The sequence below is a fragment of the Somniosus microcephalus genome, chromosome 23 (assembly GCF_052327205.1).
Source record: "Somniosus microcephalus isolate GS21.2 chromosome 23, FLI_Smic_1.0, whole genome shotgun sequence".
Lineage (NCBI taxonomy): Eukaryota > Metazoa > Chordata > Chondrichthyes > Squaliformes > Somniosidae > Somniosus > Somniosus microcephalus.
Window position 1 is genome coordinate 40948742 of NC_141009.1, and position 20674 is coordinate 40969415.

Consider the following 20674-nt stretch of genomic DNA (forward strand, 5'->3'; position numbering starts at 1 on the left):
CCCACCGGCAGGACAGACCCAACAGAGGTGGCGGCACAGTGGTATACAGTCGGGAAGGAGTGGCCCTGGGTGTCTTCAACATTGACTCTGGACCCCATGAAGTCTCATCGCTTCAGATCAAGCATAGGCAAGGAAACCTCCCGCTGATTACCACCTACCGCCCTCCCTCAGCTGATGAATCAATACCATGTTGAACACCACTTGGAAGAAGCACTGAGAGTAGCAAGGGCACAGAATGTACTCTGGGTGGGGGACTTCAATGTCCATCATCAAGAGTGGCTCGGTAGCACCACTAATGACCGAGCTGGCCGAGGCCTGAAGGACATAGCTGCCAGTCTGGGCCTGCGACAGGTGGTGAGAGAACCAACTCAAGGGAAAAACCTACTTCACCTCATCCTCACCAATCTACCTGTTGCAGATGCATCTGCCCATGACAGTATTGGTAGCAGTGACCACCGCACAATCATTGTGGAGACGAAGTCCCGTCTTCATACTGAGGATACCCTCCACCGTGTTGTGTGGCATTACTACCGTGCTAAATGGGATAGATTCAGAACGGATCAAGCAGCTCAAAACTGGGCATCCTTGAGGTGCTGTGGGACATCAGCAGCAGAATTGTATTCCACCACAATCTGTAACCTCATGGTCTGGCATATCCCTCACTCTACCATTACCATCAAGCCAGGGGACCAACCCTGGTTCAATAAGGAGTGTAGAAGAGCAGGTCAGGAGCAGCACCAGGCGTAGCTAAAAATGAGGTGCCAACCTGGGGAAGCTGCAACACATGTATGCTAAAAAGCGGAAGCAGCATGCGATAGGCAGGGCTAAGCAATTCCACAATCAACGGATCAGATCAAAGCTCTGCAGTCCTGCCACATCCAGTCGTGAATGGTGGTGGACCATTAAACAACTAATGGGAGGAGGAGGCTCCATGAATAACCCCATCCTCAATGATGGTGGATCCCAGCATGTGAGTGCCAAAGACAAGGCTGAAGCGTTTGCAACCATCTTCAGCCAGATGTGCCGAGTGGATGATCCATATCGGCCTCCTCCTGAGGTCCCCACCATCACAGAAGCCAGTCTTCAGCCAATTCGATTCACTCCACGTGATATCAAGAAACGGCTGAGCGCACTGGATACAGCAAAGGCTATGGGCCCTGACAACATCCCGGCTATCATGCTGAAGACTTGTGTTTCAGAACTAGCCGCGCTTCTAGCCAAGCTGTTCCAGTACAGCTACAACACTGGCATCTATCCGACAATGTGGAAAACTGCCTGTCCTGTCCACAAAAAGCAGGACAAATCCAATCCGGCCAATTACCGCCCCATCGGTCCACTCGCAATCATCATCAAGCAGCACTTACCAATAACCTGCTCACAAATGCCTAGTTGGGTTCCGCCAAGACCACTCGACTCCCGACCTCATTACAGCCTTGGTCCAAATATGGACAAAGGAGCTGAATTCCAGAGGCGAAGTGAGAGTGACTGCCCTTGACATCAAGGCAGCATTTGACCGAGTGTGGCATCAAGGAGCCCTAGTAAAACTGAAGTCAATGGGAATCGGAGGGAAAACTCTCCACTGGCTAGAGTCATACCTAGCACAAAGGAAGATGGTTGTGGTGATTGATGGTCAATCATCACAGCCCCAGGACATCGCTGCAGGAGTTCCTCAGGGCAGTGTCCCAAGCCCAACCATCTTCAGCTGCTTCATCAATGACCTTCCCTCTAACATAAGGTCAGAAATGGGGATGTTCGCTGATGACTGCACAGTGTTCAGCGCCATTCACAACTCCTCAGATAATGAAGCAGTCCATGCCCGGATGCAACAAGACCTCAACGGCGTTCAGGCTTGGGCTGATAAGTGGCAGGTAACATTCGCAGAACAGAAGTACCAGGCATTGACTATCTCCAACAAGCAAGAGTCTAACCACCACCCCTTGACATTCAATGGTATTACCATCGCCAAATCCCCCACCATCAACATCCTGGGGTTTACCATTGACCAGAAACTTAACTGGACCAGCCACATAAATAATGTGGCAACAAGAGCAGGTCAGAGACTAGGTATTCTGCGGCAAGTGTCTCACCTCCTGACTCCCCAAAGCCTTTCTACCATCTACAAGGCACAAGTAAGGATTGCGATGGAGTACTCTCCACTTACCTGGATGAGTGCAGCTCCAACAACACTCAAGAAGCTCAACACCATCCGGGACAAAGCAACCCGCTTGACTGGCACCCCATCGACCACCTGAAACATTCACTCCCTCCACCACCGGCGTACCATGGCTATAGTGTGTACCATCTACAAGATGCACTGCAGCAACTCGCCAAAGGCTTCTTCGGCAGCACTTCCCAAACCCGCGACCTCTTCCACCTAGAAGGACAAGGGCAGCAGACGCATGGGAACACCACCACCTTCAAGTTCACCTCCAAGTCACACAGCATCCTGACTTAGAAGTATATCGCCGATCCTTCATCGTCGCTGGGTCAAAATCCTGGAACTCCCGCCCTAACAGCACTGTGGGAGTACCTTCACCACACGGACTGCAGCGGTTCAAGAAGGCGGCTCACCAGCACCTTCTCAAGGGCAATTAGGGATGGGCAATAAATGCTGGCCTTGCCAGTGACACCCACATCCCATAAACGAATAAAATAAATAACAATGGGCGGAAAAAGTTGATTTTGATCCTACCTTTCTGATACTGGAGCCAAAGCTGTTGCTGGACCTTCTTGCTCGGAAAGTGTATCTTGCATGTGAGCTCTGAGCCATAGAGAGCCTCAGCAATATAATGACTGCCATACTGCTGGATGATGGAAATCAGGTCCTCTCTGCTGCTCTCTCCCTTCAGCATTTTCAGCACGTTGGAGAAACCTGTGCAGTGAAAGAAAGTTCACATTTACAATCTGAAAACCTGGGAGTTCTTTCACATGCAAATTGTGATGTTAGTAAAGACTTTTAAGTCTGAGATCAGCCAAGTCCCCCACCGCCTACCCCCCTTTGCACAGTTACATAATTTGCTCCAAATAGAGATGAAAAGGAGCAACATTTAGCAAATAATTGGAGTTTTAGTCTCTTCTCTACTCTTCCTCAATTAAATTTGCTCCTTCCACAGTAGCTGGTTTAGTAAGTGGGCAGTTGAGCTACACAGACCAGGGAGGTATACCATGCCCAATCCACAGTCAACTACTCTTAGCTAGGGTTATTGTTGGAGTGTCATAATTGGCCTCAGAGCCTCTGGGTTAAGGAAGAGAAAATGGGACAGGATTCCCCAATCCTGGTCATTAATCAGTAATCCCTGCTGGAAATACACATGTATGGAGGTTGTTTGAGGACACGATTGCATGAAGACTGAATTGGGCTCAGCTATGATAACCCTGCAATCAAATAACCTGCCAGCACCCTCTATCAAGACTTATATATGATTAATGGCCACTTGAGTGAGGTCTCAGATGGTGACCCAGCAAGATGAAGAGACCGAGTGTACTGTTGCTTTATTTGCTGACGATACAGATAGGTGGGAAAGCAAGTTGTGCGGAGTACACAGAGTCTGCAAAGAGATATAGATAGGTTAAGTGAGTAGGCAAACGTTTGGCAGATGGAGTATAATGTGGGAAAATGTGAGGTTATCCACTTTGGTAGGAAAAATAAAAAAGCAAATTATTATTTAAATGATGACTACAAAATGCTACGGTACAGAGGGATCTGGGTGTCCTCGTACATGAAACACAAAAAGTTAACATGCAGGTAGAGCAAGTAATTCGGAAGGCAAATGTAATATTCACCTTTATTGCAAGGGGGATGGAGTATAAAAGTAGGGAAGTCTTGCTACAACTGTACAGGGCGTTCGTAAGATATCACCTGGAGTACTGTGTACAGTTTTGGTCTCCTTATTTAAGGAAGGATATACTTGCATTGGAGGCAGTGCAGAGAAGGTTCACTGGGTTGATTCCTGAATTGAAGGGGTTGTCTTATGAGCAAAGGATGAGCAGGTTGGGCCTATACTCATTGGCGTTTAGAAGAATGAGAGGTGATCTTATTGAAACATAAGATTCTGAGGGGGTTTGACAGGGTAGATGCTGAGAGGATGTTTCCCCTCTTGGGGGAATCTAGAACTAGGGGGCATCGTTTCAGAATAAGGGGTCGCCCATTTAAAACAGACGAGGAGGAATTTCTTCTCTCAGAGGGTCGTGAATCTTTGGAATTCTCTACCCCAGAGAGCTGTGGAGGCTGAGTCAGTGAATATATTCAAGGCGGAGACAGACAGACTTTTGAAAAACAGAGGAATCAAGGGTTATGAGGAGCGGGCAGGAAAGTGGAGTTGAGGCCAAGATCAGATCAGCCATGATCTTATTGAATGGCGGAGCAGGCTTGAGGGGCCGAATGGCCTACTCCTGCTCCTATTACTTATGTTCTTATGCTGTCAGAACCTTCACGAGGGGAAGGGAGAAAGTAATGGAGACGACGGTATATTCAATGAATGCTATGAATGATGCTGCTCCTGCATGTTCTCTCCTCACTAGATAACGGAGGGTAAAATATGAAACGTCTACACTTCTGTGTTGCACAGCTAATGAAACCTGAGGGACCGTGTACAGTCTGAGTGATCCAAAACTACTGATGTGAATTAAAATACAAAGTACGTTTGTAGTCTTCATGTTTTGCTAATCAGTATTTAAGGTGGGGAGGGAATAATGCAAGTGTATAATTACTGAAAAATATAAAAGAATTGCCAAGTATAGGTTATATGCAGGGTAATTAAAAGAATGGATGCCATATGTAAGCATTGGAGTTAAATCATTAAAAGTTTAATGTTAAATGTGTTCTTTTTTCTTTTTGCACCAGCCTCAGCCAAATGTAATAATGTGATGGCTGGGTGGGTAGGTGAGGAGAGAGCTGGCGATGAACATTCTTGGGCCATATGTTGGATCGTTTAAGTGAAACTGTGCATGTGCATAAACCGTGGTGCACTTTTGACAGAAACCAATAATGAAGCTGTTTGAGGATGGATCCTATCCAAAAATGGTTTTGTGAAAATTAACAAAAACGAGTGTCAACAGATTTTTGTTTATTAAGGTTGCATTAAAAGCCAATTAATAAAAACTCATGCAAGATTTAAGAAGGAGCACGTGACTCCAGATCAGAGCTGGAGTTGGTAATCTTTATGAAGGGGCAAGAATCACTACAGCTGCAGAGATACTGGGAAGATAAGCGAGAGGTTACATAGTAATGTGAGCGAGACAGAAAGATGGATCTGCTCACCAGGCCACTCAAGGATCAACATATAATAAAATGGCTTCCAGCTGCACAATCACTAACAAACCGATGGTTGCGGCACTGGACAGAATCATGGGTAATATATGAAGTTAGCTTTTAACATTGATTATACTGTACATGGTAAGAGTAATGTACTTGTTTAAAGTTGAAGAAAAATAACCTTTTCCTTTATTTACTGTTATTATAGTTAAGTGCCTCCTCTTAGTAAGGACTCTTTACACTCAAGTACCGATCCAGGTACCCAATACTGTTCTACATCGAAAGCTGAAAAATAGTGATAAAGTCTATGCATTACTAAAGCATTGTAGTGCTCACAGCTGCAAAATAGCCTGAATTTTGTTTGGGGGCATATTTTGTACATTTTTGGTAATAAGATTCACTGAAATGCTACGTTTGGCAGTGTTCCCACCCTTTTGTTAGGTTGGAAATTAAAATGAAAAATAGGCACTTGAACCATTCTTTGACAAAATGGAATAATAGAGATCCTTATCAACAAACCTTTCGTTCTGCGCCATGTAACTAATCCCATTGCAGCACAGAAGCAAAACCCCGCGGATGCTGGAAACCTGAAATAAAAACAGAAAATGCTGGACAGACTCAGCAGGTCCGTCAGCATCTATGGAGAGAGAAACAGAGTTAACGTTTCAACCATTAACTCTTTTTCTCTCCACAGATGCTGCCTGACCGGCTGAGTATTTCCAGCATTTTCTGCTTTTATAATCCCGTTGCAGGATGTCTTTACATGATGACATAATAAGTGTCAAACCGCAAGAACAAGTAAAATATGCAACATTCCTAGTGACATATTTTCCTGGCACGGGGCAGCACTGGTTTAGATTTCATGCCTCTCCAAAGTTTTAGCCCTACCCCATTAAAATAAATGGAGCAGCTCCAGGATAGTGAGGACCCCACTTTATCAGTAACATTGCTGCAGAGGCACAACGAGAAAGAGATGGCCTCCATCAGGGTGGAAAATTTCCTAGACGTTCCCTTAAATTAAGCATTTTATGATCCATTTCAAACCAATTTGCAGAGATTTATAATCCATCAGGTTGGATTAGTTGGGCTTCATGGACTTTCCATACTCTAAAAATGTCTATGTTCTCTTTTTCTGCCAAATCTATACACGGACTGCTTTGAAATTAGATTCAATACAACCACCTCACATCGGGCTCCCAATGGAAAATTCATTTACAAATTTATGATCAGTTTTATGTTGCAAATCAATTCTGTGGTAGTTAACAGACCTTATTATCAGGATTATAAATTGAAGATAAACTTCACTAGTTTTTAATGTTCGTTCAGCTTCAATTGATTTGAAAATAATTATGAACCATGCTTCTAAACACAGAATAATTTGGACAGTTAATAATCTACTTCGAGACTTTGGGAGCAATTTTTTTTCATGTCATTAGTGCCCCGGGCGCGCCACATTCATATGAGGTAAGGCAACAGAAAACGGAGCAAGGGCCAAGCGCAAGCTGCATTCTTGTGGCTCTGGGGGGGACAGCTGCAGGAAGCTCTCGGCTGAAATGGAAATAAAGCAAAAAAGAAATAGCAAAAACACATGAGAGAAAGCATTGAGAATGGCGAAGGAGTGGGAATTGGACGGGGCGGGGGCGATCTTTGAGGATGCACTGGTTAGCGCACGTTCTCCGAACATTACCCCCGCTGAGCAAAAGAGCGTAACTGTTTCTCAAAATGTTTTTTATACTTAAATCATTTCATTATATAGGGCCGATATTATGGCAATAAAAGATGAGTAGCTTTATTAATGTAACATTAGTGTTTGTTTTAGCGTCAAGGATTCCTCCCATAATGAAAAAAACTGCTAATCCTCATTTTCCTCTGTAATTAATGAGCCACTAACCAAATCACATTTTCTGAAATTACGTGCTTCAAAGCAGTGTATTCCCATGATTTTATTAGCAGGTTATTAATTACAGAAGAAAGAAGCATTATCCTTTTTTTTCCAAAAGCATCTTAATCCTCATAGTGTATGAGGCTGAATACTTTTATAAATTGCCAGCCCAGGGAGACTGGAACTTCCCTGAGTCTGTCAGCCGTCTGAGGAATAAACTAATCAGCTTGATTTTGATCAATTCTAACATGTTTTGAATGGCATTTTTTTCTGTAAATTATGGATAGGTACAATGACAACCCAAAATATGCTTCTCATTTTTAAAAAAAATTAAAATTCTTGAAACAGTGAGTGTTGACAACATCATCAAAACTGGTTTGGACAGGTTACTCCACACAACAATGAGCTGCACAAATATCAGTTGAGATACAACTGACTGTTAGCCCAGTGTGTTACAAAGGCCCTGTCATTATATCAATGTATATTCATCCTGCTCTACCTGTTGTATTCTAGTCTGCCAGCACCTTTGCAATTCTTCAATCTTTTCTTTGCGCTTACTGTTGAGAATTATTCCACGATGCTTCTTTGATTTGCACGCAGGATGTGCTGCAGTTTCATAGAAAACTACAGCACAGAAGGAGGCCATTCACCCCATTATGCCTATGTCGGCTCTTTGAACGAGCTATCCAATTAGTCCCACTCCCCTGATTGTTCACCATAGCCCTGCAAACTTTTCCTTTTCAAGTAATATATCCAATTCCCTTTTGAAAGTTACCGTCAAATCTGCTTGCACCACACTCTCAGGCAGTGAATTCCAGATCATAACAATTGGCTGCGTAAAAAAAATTCTCCTCATCTCGTCTTTGGTTCTTTTACCAATTATAGAAACATAGGAGCAGGAGTAGGCCATTCGGCCCTTCGAGCCTGCTCCGCCATTCAATGTGATCATGGCTGATCATCCAAACCCAGTACCCTGTCCCCGCCCTTTCCCCATATCCCTTGATCCCTTCAGCCTCAAGAAACATATCCCCCACGTATTTAATCCCCCTAACACTAAGGGTCAATTTATCATAGCCAATCATCCTAACCCGCACATCGTTGGACTGTGGGAGGAAACCGGAGCACCCGGAGGAAACCCACGCAAACACGGGGAGAATGTGCAAACTCCACACAGACAGTCACCCGAGGCCGGATTCGAACCCGGGTCCCTGGCGCTGTGAGGCAACAGTGCTAACCACTATGCCACCGTGCTGCCTTATCTTAAATCTGTGGCCTCTGGTTACCAACCCTCCATTTACTCCTTATTTATTCCACCAAAACCCTTCATAATTTTGACACCGCTATTAAATCTCCCCTTAACCTGCACTGCTCTAAGGAGAGCAACACCAGCTTCTCTAGTCTCTCCACATAACTGAAGTCCCTCATCCCTGGTATCATTCTAGTAAATCTCCAAGTTTATTGAGTACATTTCTGCTGAAGTCAGCTATTCAAGCCTCACAAATAGTGATGCCAATTCGACCACAACAAATGCATTCTGTAGAATATTTGACCAGCCACATTTGCAATTTTTCTTATGACTTTCATCTTGCTCTTAAATCACATATTCAGCTTGACACGACAGTTCACTCTACTCAAAAATTCTTCTAATCTCTCATCTCACTTGAGACTTACCAATTTTGCAATCATGGTCTCCAGCTCAGCATTAATGTAACAGCACAGCCATCTCAGGGCTTTTAAGGCTTGTTTAAATTTTCATTACATGAGCAATAAAAGCTCAGCTGGTTAAACTTTCTAAAACCGTGTCATGTCAGTGGTTGTCCATACAATTTAAGTAATAGTTATGAAGAAGTAATTATACTTCATGCACCTGAACAGGTTTAATATAATTCTTACAACATTAAAGTAATAGTTGTTGTAAGTGCTTATTTATAAACAACTAATTTCATAATTTTATAAATATAAAAAACATATTTCATTGAAATGTGATTTATATCTGCGCTCTGAGTGATGGACAAAAGCAGTTTTTCGTAATGAGGTATAACTGCTGTAGAGCTGATCAATTTGTCCAATAGTGTGTCAGATATTTTCTTTGCTTACAATACCAATGAAGACTATTATAATGAAATGGAAGAAAAAAATTAATTATACTGAGCTCAAATGATGACACATCTTATTGATTAAAGCAGCAACCCCTCCATGTATTAATCAGCGGAATGAATTTGTGCAAATTAGATGCAGGATAAAACATGGAGTGGCTGCATTTTAAACAATGTCTCAAACTGATGTGCCACAGATATGAACTCACGATCACGCGGTGGAAATCCTGGAGAAACAGCATGAATGGCCACTTATGCCGTTCCCCTGGGGTTTACGCCAAAGTTACTCCGGGAGATTGGGGAGCCCCCATAGATATACTACCCCAAAGTATAGTCAATCTTGATTACCCCCTCACGCTACCCCACCCCCCACTGGTAGATAATCAAAAGTCCCCAACATTTAATAGCACAGTAAACTCTTTCATATCCGGCACCTACTGGACCGGGATGGTGTCGGTTGATTAAAAATTCCGGATAACGGAGAGGTATACCTACCGAGGCAATTTATATATCAGCCGACCTCAGGCCAGAAGAAGGTAATTCTGTGGGGGTGTTCCGAACTCAGGAGGGGAAGTGGGACATGGAGTGGCAATGGCCCAAGCTGGTTTTGTAAAAGCCGCAGGAGCAGAACCTGCTTATTCTGGCCCCACAAATATACAGTCAAACTTCCCTTTGGGTTCCTCTTTGGCTGGACGGCCAGCTGATACTGTGCGGGAAAGATTGCAGCGCCCACAGCAATGGCGGGAACAAGTGGTAAGTCATTCCCCACCATTTTCGGGACACTACTGCCCCGTTCCTTCTGGGGCAGAAGCCATAAAAGCCTACTCCTGAATTTTGCCGGTTATTAAAGAATTCCGGATGATTAAGTGCCGTTTAAACAAGAGTTTACTGCACATAATCAGTTTTAAATTCCATTTGATCTATTTAGGTTGTTTAAGCAAATTCCTACAATGTACAGTTAAATGAGAAATTCTTGGAAAAAGTGTTGGCCGTCTGACTCCCCCCCCCCCACCTCCCTGTCTCCCCGATCCAAAGCCCTGATTCTTGTTGGTCTCCTGACCCAAAGCTAACATCAGAGCTGCATGAATAGTAAACTCGATCAGGTACTGGAAACCCAGATAACAAGTACTTATCCTGCTGAATCCAGAACCCAGGGTATGTGAAATATCAATTAAAAATGTTCAATTGCATTTTAAGAGGTTAATGCAAAATTGAGCCCCGATACCAGGAAAATTTTGGCAAATAATTGAGTGTGTGGATAATTGAGGTTCAACTGCAACAAGTGCAGAAAGCTCTGGCAGCAGAATAAGAGGGTAGAGTTCTAAAGGGCAAATTTAAAACAAACAGATGGAATAGGTTTCCAGAATGGGTGATGAGGCCAAGAGACAGGACTCATTTAAGAAATAATTTTATATTGCAATAGGAAGGCAGGCAAATGGTAAAATGAGATCCAATGGGTTGAAAGGCCTTCTTCATCCAAACCGGTATTGTGAAGAACAAAATGAAAATTCCTCCTGCTGATAAATTTCATGAAAAAACTGGCATGAATACAAAAAATAGCTTCCACTTTTATACTCAGCAACCTTTTCAGTAAAGTTGTCAGGAGAATTTCACTCCCGCAATGTTCAGTCAGATATTAAATTGTTGGCATCTACCCACTGTCTTGCTGAAAGGGGTTTCATGGAAGGGTGAATGTTGGGACCATGTTCAATTCAAACTTTAATTAAAACTTAGTACAGGAAACTCTCGATTTACCAGCAAAATTCAGGAGTAGGTTCAGTTAAGTTTTGCTTCATATTAGTGGCCGTTTCTTGATTCTTGGCTGTGTAATCGGGGGTTCCTGCACTTGTTGCTAAGCAACAGGGGCGCTTGGTCTGTGGCCGGGCTTCTTGCACCTGTTGCTAAGCAACAGGGAAGCCTGGATTTGTTACTGTGTATGGAGCTCTCGTACCTTTTAACTATAACTCTCTGTAATCCGGACTTTTTGATAAACCGGCACCACGCCGGTCCCGTCAGTGCCGGATTAAAAAGTTTCCTGTAATTGTCAAAATTATATGCATTCTACAAGCATAAAATAAAATGGCTGATCAAAGTTTAGAGATCCAAAATAATATTCAAATACGACAGACATTTTTAAAAATTAATTCTCTGAGATGTGGGCGTTGCTGGCCATCCCTAGTTGTCTGCAGATGGTGGTGGCGAGCCTTCTTCTTGAACCGCTATAGCGATTTGATACAACTGAGTGGCTTAAAAAGGCCACTTCAGAAGGCAGTTAAGTCAACCATGTCGAAAAACAACAGAAATATTATCATGCAACACATCAGCGTTGATATTTTTTTTTAAAACATGGAATTACTCATTTAAAGAAATCTAAACAATTGAAATTCTTAGTGAGTTTGAATTTTGATCAATAGTGCTTTGACTCATTTTAGGCAACCAAATATATCAAAATGTCCTGAGTTATGCTGTGATTAAGTGCTAGTAATTGCAACTTAAACGGCTACATTAAGGGGAATATTTCCGGCTGCATTCCCTGCAGAAGAGTCCAAACAGATCAGGGGTTCCAAACTGCAGACAACGGGCTATATGTGGCTTCTGGGCCCTGGCAATGAAACATAGAAACATAGAAGATAGGAGCAGGAGCAGGCCATTCGGCCCCTCGAGCCTGCTCCGCCATTTAATGAGATCATGGCTGATCATCCAAATTCAGTACCCTGTCCCTGCTTTCTCCCCATATCCCTTGATTCCTTTTTAGAAATATATCTAACTCCTTCTTGAATATATTTAATGAATTGGCCTCAACTGCCTTTTGTGGTAGAGAATTCCACAGGTTCACCACTCTCTGGGTGAAGAAATTCCTCCTCATCCCTATCCTAAATGGCTTACCCCTTATCTTTAGACTGTGACCGCTGGTTCAGGACTCACCCACCATCAGGAACATCCTTCCTGCATTTAGTCTGTCTAATCCTGTTAGAATATTATAAGTTTCAATGAGATCCCCTCTCATTCTTCTAAACTCCAGTGAATATAAGCCCAATTGACCCAATCTCTCCTCATACGTCAATCCTGCCATCCCAGGTATCAGTCTGGTGAATCTTCGCTGCACTCCCTCCACGGCAAGAATATCCTTCCTCAGATAAGGCGACCAAAACTGCACACAATACTCAAGATGTGGTCTCACCAAGGCCCTGTACAACTGCAGCAAGACATCCTTGCTCCTGTACTCGAATCCTCTCGCTACAAAGGCCATCATAACATTTGCCTTCTTAACCGCCTGCTGCGCCTGCATGCTTACCTTCAGTGACTGGTCCACAAGGACACCCAGGTCTCATTGCACTTCCCCTTCTCCCAATCTATTGCTGTTCAGATAATAATCTGCCTTCCTGTTTTTGCCACCAAAGTGGATAACCTCGCATTTATCCACATTATACTGCATCTGCCATGCATCTGCGCAATTACCCAACCTGTCCAAATCATACTGGAGTTTCTCGGCATCATCCTCACAGCACACATGCACACCCAGCTTTGTGTCATCTGCAAATTTGGAGATATTACATCTAGTTCCCTCGTCTAGATCATTAATAGCTATTGGGAATAGCTGGGGTCCTAGCACCGATCCCTGCAGTACCCCACTAGTCACTGCCTGCCACTTGGAAAAAGACCCGTTTATTCCAACTCTTTGCTTCCTGTCTGCCAACCAGTTCTCTATCCAAGTCAGTACCTTACCCCCAATCCCATGTGCTTTAACTTTACATGCTAATCTCTTATGCGGGACCTTATCGAAAGCCTTCTGAAAGTCCAAATACACCACATCCACTGGTTCTCCCTTATCTATTCTACCAGTTACATCCTCAAAAAATTCCAGTAGATTAGTCAAGCACGATTTACCTTTTGTAAATCCATGTTGACTTTGTCCGATCCTGTCACTGTTTTCCAAGTGCTCTGCTATTACATCTTTTATAATGGACTCTAGCATTTTCCCCACTACCGATGTCAGGCTTACCAGTCTATAATTCCCCATTTTCTCTCTGCCACCTTTTTTAAATAGTGGGGTTACATTAGCTACCCTCCAATCCATGGGAATTGTGCCAGAGTCTATAGAATTTTGGAAGATGGCCAGCAATGCATCTACTATTTCTAGGTCCACTTCCTTAAGTACCCTAGGATGTAGATTATCAAGCCCTGGGGATTTATCGGCCTTCAATCCCATCAATTTCCCTAACACCATTTCCCTACAAATACTGATTTCATTCAGTTCCTCCTTCTCATTAGACCCTATGTTCCCGACATCTCTGGGACGTTATTTGTGTCCTCCTTTGTAAAGACAGAACCAAAGTATGTATTTAATTGGTCAGCTATTTCTTTGTTCGCCATTATAAACCCCCCTGATTCTGACTGCAAGGGACCTACGCTTGACTTCACCAATATTTTTCTCTTCACATATCTATAGAAGGTTTTACAGTCAGTTTTTATGTTCCCTGAAAGCTTACTCTCATACTCTATTTTCCCCCTCTTAATTAATCCTTTTGTCCTCCTTTGCTGAATCCTAAACTGCTCCCAATCCTCAGGTTTGCTGCTTTTTCTGGCCAATTTATCTGTCCTCTCCTTGGATCTTATGCTATCCCTAATTTCCCTTGTTAGCCACGCTTGTGCCACCTTTTTTGTTTTATTTTTATGCCAGAGAGGAATGAACAAATTCTGTAGTTCATCCATGCGATCCTTAAATGTTTGCCATTGCCTATCCACCGTCAACCCTTTAAGTAACATTCCCCAATCCATCCTAGCCAACTCGCGCCTCATACCATCGCAGTTTCCTTTATTTAAATTCAGGACCCTAGTCTCTGAGTCAACTACTTCACTCTCCATCTTAATGAAGAATTCTATCATATTATGATCGCTCCGACCCAAGGGGCCTCACACAAGATTGCTAATCAATCCTTTCTCATTACATAATACCCAGTCTAAGATGGCCTGATCTCTAGTTGGTTCTCCGACATATTGGTCCAGGAAACCATCCCATATACACTCTAGGAATTCCTCCTCCACAGTATTGTTACTAATTTGGTTAGCCCAATCTATACGTAGATTAAAGTCACCCATGATAACTGCTGTGCCCTTATTGTACGCATCTCTAATTTCCTGTTTAATGCCGTCCCCAACCTCAGCATTACTGTTTGGGGATATGTATACAACTCCCACTAATGTTTTCTGGCCCTTGGTATTTCTCAGCTCTACCCATACAGATTCCACATCATCAGAGCTAATATCCTTCCTTACTATTGTGTTAATCTCCTCTTTAATCAGCAATGCGACCTCACCTCCTTTTCCTTTTTGCCTGTCCTTCCTGAATATTGAATACCCCTGGATGTTGAACTCCCAGCCTTGGTCACCCTGGAGCCATGTCTCCGTAATCCCAATTATATCATATCCATTTACATCTATTTGCGCAGCTAATTCATCCACCTTATTACGAATGCTCTTCGCATTAAGACACAAAGCCTTCAGGCTTGTTTTTTTAACACCCTTCGTCCTTTTAGAATTATTATTTACTGTGGCCCTGTTTGATTTACACACTTGATTTCTCTGCCTTCCACTTTTGCTTTTCTCCTTCCTGTCTTTTGCTTCTATCCTTGCTTCCCTTTCCTCTGTCTCCCTGCACAGGTTCCCAACCCCCTGCCATTTTAGTTTAAACCCTCCCCAACAGCACTAGCAAACACTCCCCCTTGGACATCGGTCCCGGTCCTGCCCAGGTGCAAACCGTCCAGTTTGTACTGGTCCCACCTCCCCCAGAAGAGGTTCCAATGTCCCTGGAATTTGAATCCCTCCCCCTTGCACCATTCCTCTAGCCACTTATTCATCTGAAATATCCTTCTATCTTCTGAAATATCTGAAAAAAAACATCAAAGCCCATGCAACTCAGTCCTATTTGTACTTGTATATCACTCAGCGGTTTGTCCTGTTTGAATTTTGTGGGTCTAGAAGGTTGGAAAGGACTATTTACAGCATTGTTGCCTCATTGGATGAATGCCATATCAGAATTGGTTAGTATCAGCAATGTATGCAAATTAATGGGATCATAGATTACACCTCCACAAATGCACCTAAACAGAATACCCAGGTAAAAAGCGCAGACTCTCCTGTACTGTGGATGTGTAATGTTTGCTTGCAACCCATTTCTCCTTCACCTGTGGCCCTTGGCACACTTGCTACTCTATTGGCTCCTGTCCTCTGGAACTCCCTGCCTATGCCTTTCTAGCTTGCCACTCTATCCCTGCTTTCAGGATCCTCCTCAATATCTTGATCTTCCACTGCGCCTTCAGCCCTTCATGCTTGTGAATTTTCTTTAGTTAAAACATATTCATGCGATGCTAGCGGCACCTAACTCCTTTGAATCATTGCATTCCTATTCAGCAAAGTTCTTCAATTATTTGTATTTTTTTTACCTGCAGATTGGGTTATTGCACTGAGCTTAACCTTGTACAGATTGCTTCTAACTCTCCACTCCTGCACCATGGGGTAGCCAGTCGCCTCGTTGTATTTGGCATCACCTGGAAAACAAACCAAGTTTTTTTTACTAACTACCAAGTCAAAGCACATTAAAGTTTGTCAGAATGTCGCTGTGGTTCGAGTGTTGTGAGTGGTTCGAGTGTTGTGACATGCCATGTTGGCTGCCAATGGGCTGTGTGCTTTGAGTGTTGTGACATGGCTGGTTTCCAATGAGCTGTGTCACGAAGTGGTAGGAGGCAGGTTTGCTGCGGTAATTCTCGACATGAGTTCCCAATCTCAGCAAGGTTTACAAACCGTAAGAAAGAAGTAAAGACGTTGCCTGGCTAGTTTCTTGACTGGGGAGAGGTGTATAGCAATCCCAAGGGGAAACGGAGAAAACATGTAATAACTTAGAATCAAAAGAACAATAAAAACAGAAACACACTCTAGATCCTCCACAATCAATTCATTCAGCCGTCAGAATATTTTGCTACTTAAAATTATACTGAAAAAAACTACAGTAATAACTCTTCTATGTTTCTCAATGGGATTAAGAGAAACTGTTGAGTCGCATTGTGATATCCTTATTGTGTGGCTATAAATGAAGTGTTCACATGTCAGTCAACAATCCCTTATAACCTTATTTAACATGACAGTATTAATGAACAATAATTAAAGTGCAGGATTGCATGAAGTGGTCGTACTTTCAACATAAAATTAGTTACTCACATGTCAAATACCATCTCAGTGGGGAAACACAGAAATTGGTATGTATGTCCTGATTTGGACACCTCCAATGAGCAGGACAATTCACTCTGCACACACACGTCATTCTGTATTTTTACAGCCAATTTAGTGCACAGTGGGTATTTTTTCATGCCCATATGGACAGACAAGAAGCACCAGTCTGCAAGGATATACTAATTGCACCAGGCAGTCAGTGACAATACACGAGATGCTTACCTGTGAGGAGCTGGAGGTTGGGCAATGGCTCAGAAAGAACTCCTCGACACTGTTCTTCCACAGGAAGAGGAATGACAAGTAATCCATCAGCAAGCTGAGGGAAATCCTTCACAAAATTGTTCTCCCTGTACGAAGGAAGCAAATATTGCCAGAAGTTTATTTTATGTTAGAAGTGTCTTACAGGAATATATCTGAAGTCTGATTTCTCGCTCAAAGCAACCTAGGCTGCTAATAATCTGGAACAAGTGAATGAACATCACTAAAATGTGTTGCCATCAGAACAATATTTGACAATTATTATTATAAACATTATTATAAAAAGGATATAGAAGGTGTAAAAAAGATTTGCAATGAGAGGTTACACCTATTAGGAAAGATTGAACAGGCTGGGGCTCTTTTCTCTAGAAAAGAGAAGGCCAAGGAGTGACCTGGTAGAGGTCTTTAGATTATGAAAGGGTTTAATAGGGTAGACTTAGAGAAGATGTTTCCACTTGTGGTGGAGACCAAAACTAAGGGCTGTAAATATGAGATAGTCACTAATAAACCCAATAGGGATTTCAGGAGAAACTTCTCTTCCCAGAAAAAAAGACTTGCATTTATATAGCGCCTTTCATGACCACTGGACATCTCAAAACGCTTTACTGTCAATGGAGTACTTTTGGTGTAGTCACTGTTGTAATGTAGGAAATTTGGCAGTCAATTTGCGCACAGCAAGCTCCCACAAACAGCAAAGTGATAATGACCAGATAATCTGTTTTTGTTATGTTGATTGAGGGATAAATATTGGCCAGGACACCGGGGATAACTCTGCTGCTCTTCTTCGAAATAGTGCCAAGGGATCTTTTATGTCCACCTGAGAGAGCAGATGGGGCCTCGGTTTAACGTCTCATCCGAAAGATGGCACCTCCGACAGTGCAGCACTCCCTCAGTGTCAGCCTAAATTTTTGCACTCAGAGTCCCTGGAGTGGGACTTGAACCCACAACCTTCTGACCCAGAGGCGAGAATGCTACCCACTGAGCCACGGCTGAAACAGAGAGCGGTTAGCATGCGGAACCTGCTACCATAAGGAGTAGTTGAGGTGAATAGCATAAACGCATTTTGGGGGAAGCTGGATAAACAGCTGAAGGAGAAAGGAATAAAAGGTTATGCTGATAGTGTTAGATGAAGAGGGGTAGGAGGAGGCACGTGTGGAGCATAAACACTGGCATAGACCTGTTGGGCTGAATGGCATGTTCTGTGCTGTACATTCTATATACAGGAAACTTTGGTTTATCTGGAGGTTGTATGTCCGGAAACCTCAATCTAACGGCAGAAATCAGCAGCCGTTTTGGTTAGGTTTTTTTTCTTCTAGCATTTTTTTTTTAAAGTCAGGCTCTGGAAAGCGTCTCTGTAGCTTAGCAACAGCTTCAGAGACGCTTCCAAGGTACGGGCCGAGTGTTTACAAGCTATTGCTAAGCAACAGTGTTTGTTGTCAGATACGGAGATGAAAACCTCCGTATCCTTCAACATTAGCGCTGGTCTATCCGGAAGTTTTGATAGATCGGCAGCAGCTCGGTCCCGTTGGTGCCGGATATCGTGAAGTTTCCTGTAATAACAAGGCTCAGGGTGTGGTTTAACAGCAGTATGACCAATATAGTGGAATTTTAATTTATTTCCACCGTTATAAGTCACTCTTTCAGCCGCTATGCACCTGCATTTGGAATTCTCTTTCCAAACTGCTTGAGCTTCTTCACATTCTCTTCGAAAGCCTCCTAAAATCCTAACCAGTCAACTGTACCTTCAGTTTCCCCCATACCCCTTAGTGTTTGCCTGCTTGGTACTTACCTCTCCCCATTGTAATGTGCTCTATCTGTGAGGAATGCTACTGTAAATGCAAATTATTGCGGTTATTCTGTATTTTATCCAGGAAAGTTCCATCACTATAAACCTATAAGGACGGCCTGGTCAATTGCAGCATATTCTCAAGAATACCAAGTACTGACACACTACAAGATATGGCCAGTTACAAACAGGAGGAAAACTATGAAACAATGACACGACAAAGGGAGAAGAATTGCTCCAATTGTTACGTGTCGTGATATTGTAAACATCTGAACAGATTTTTGATGTCATTATACGTGGTAACCAGCAAAACTCCTCCCCCAATGTTACTACTTAATATGTTAGCAGTTTCAATTCTTATGGGGAAAGTTATGACCTGGCAGTGGAAATGTTTTACCAACACACAGTTGGAATGAAAGCCACAAAGGTGGAAATTACAGAGACAGACAAATGTCAAGGCAAACAAAAAGGAACCAGCTCAAAAAATTTAGTGTTGGCAGAATTTAAATTTAGTTCACTAACTGGCAAAATGTTAATTTTATACCCTCTGCACTATTTTTTTCATTACTTGTTAGGGAAGGATACCTAGGGGTTGGGGAATGGAATGAATCAGAGATAGAATGACAACATTATACAGGAAACTTTCGATTAACCGGCCCCTAAATAACCGGAAATGTCGGTTAACCGGCAAAATTCAGGAGTGGGTTCAGGTAACTTTTATTACTTGCCTTCCTCCATCTGTTGCTGTGCAAGGGTGTGGCTGCAGCTGTTGCTAAGCTACAGAGATGCTTGCAACTTGTGGCCATTGTTTTGAACCTGTTGCTAAGCAACAGGGTTTGTTGCTTTATATGGAGCTCTCAGCTCCGTATCTTTTACTATAGCGTTCGGTTATCCGGAATTTTTGATGAACCGGCACCACGTTGGTCCCGTCCGTGCCGGATAAAAGAAAGTTTCCTGTAGCCCCAATTTAGGCATTCAGAATTAAGCACTCCCGAGTCACGTATGGTGGCATGGGCACAAACCTGACCTCTAACCCTAACCAGCCCAGTAAATCTCCCTCTCTTCAGCCCCAAACAATGTAGCCCAGCCCCAACCTCAGAGGAGCAGTCCCAACTGTAGGATCCGTTCCTCCCCTCCCCCCAACGGTAAAAATTGGACTATGAAATATAAAAACTCAGAACTGCACAGCCCGCAAAAAGAGATGGGCAAGAAAGGGTTAATTCAAACATTGCAGCCAAAGCTACGAACCATCAAGAGACTGGATCACAGACAATCTAAAATACAAATGCTTCTGAACAAGAACATTTGCATATTAATTTACCTTAAGGGGTTACATTGCTAAAGAAGACCATGGCCCCAGAATAACTAGTATCAGTGCGGGCCAAGACAATGGACTGGGCCTTGAACCATTTGAATACGAATGCTAACAGAAACCAACAATTAGCATATGCAGTCACCTTGGGAAGGTTACATTGTCAGGAAGGACCTCAATTACAGACAGTCGGTGCCCAAGTAATCAATGGACAGTATGAGGGACAATTAGCCATCAAGAGTTCTCTGCTAGAGACATTCACACATTTTGATACGGCCATCGTGTGCACAGGCAGGGCAGGAAATGTGTTTCAAGATTGCAAGTTGGTTTTGGTTTAAAGGAAGAGTCACTTCGAAGAGAATCGGTGTGGGAAGCTAACGGAAGAACAGCGAACAGAAAGATTGGGGTCTACAATCAACTCCAGGAGACAGCCGATCGGGAGTGGTGATTGTATGTTTCAGTCAAATCATAGAGGGGGCTTTTGTGATTCAGTCTGAGTAAGTTTGTGAGTTTCAGTCAGATCACAATAAGGGCTTTGTGATCAAGTCTGGGTAACTTTATATGTAACAGTCAAATCGCGGACAGGTTTAACTGTGTCATATTGTGTCGATGCAAATGACCCTTGCGTAGGGGTTTGTATTTTGGGGTTGATAGCCTGATATAAATCGTAGGGCTTTATACTGGGGAAGTAATTGTGTGCGTGTGTATTCAATAAACAAAAGAATCAAAGGTTGAGCCAAAATCCTGTGCCGTGTGTATTTTGTTCTTATAAATCCTGACGTCCAAAAACTGTGTGTAATGGGGGACCAGTATCGGAGAAAACCCCTTACACAACTACACCAGTGGGGCAATGTTCTAT

At 43.1% G+C, this 20674-nt stretch overlaps 1 protein-coding gene across 7 annotated transcripts in view; it reads right to left on the bottom strand.

Annotated features, from left to right (window-relative positions):
• The window catches only part of astn2 (astrotactin 2), a 1941856-nt gene that overhangs the window by 719516 nt on the left and 1201666 nt on the right, over positions 1–20674 (bottom strand). For all 7 annotated transcript variants that reach the window (XM_085965839.1, XM_085965837.1, XM_085965836.1 and 4 more), the window contains 3 exons: positions 16682–16806; positions 15676–15780; positions 2693–2872 (listed from right to left, as the gene is read on the bottom strand). In XM_085965839.1, the coding sequence (XP_085821965.1) occupies positions 2693–2872; positions 15676–15780; positions 16682–16806 (410 nt within the window). The remainder of the gene's footprint in view (positions 1–2692; positions 2873–15675; positions 15781–16681; positions 16807–20674) is intronic.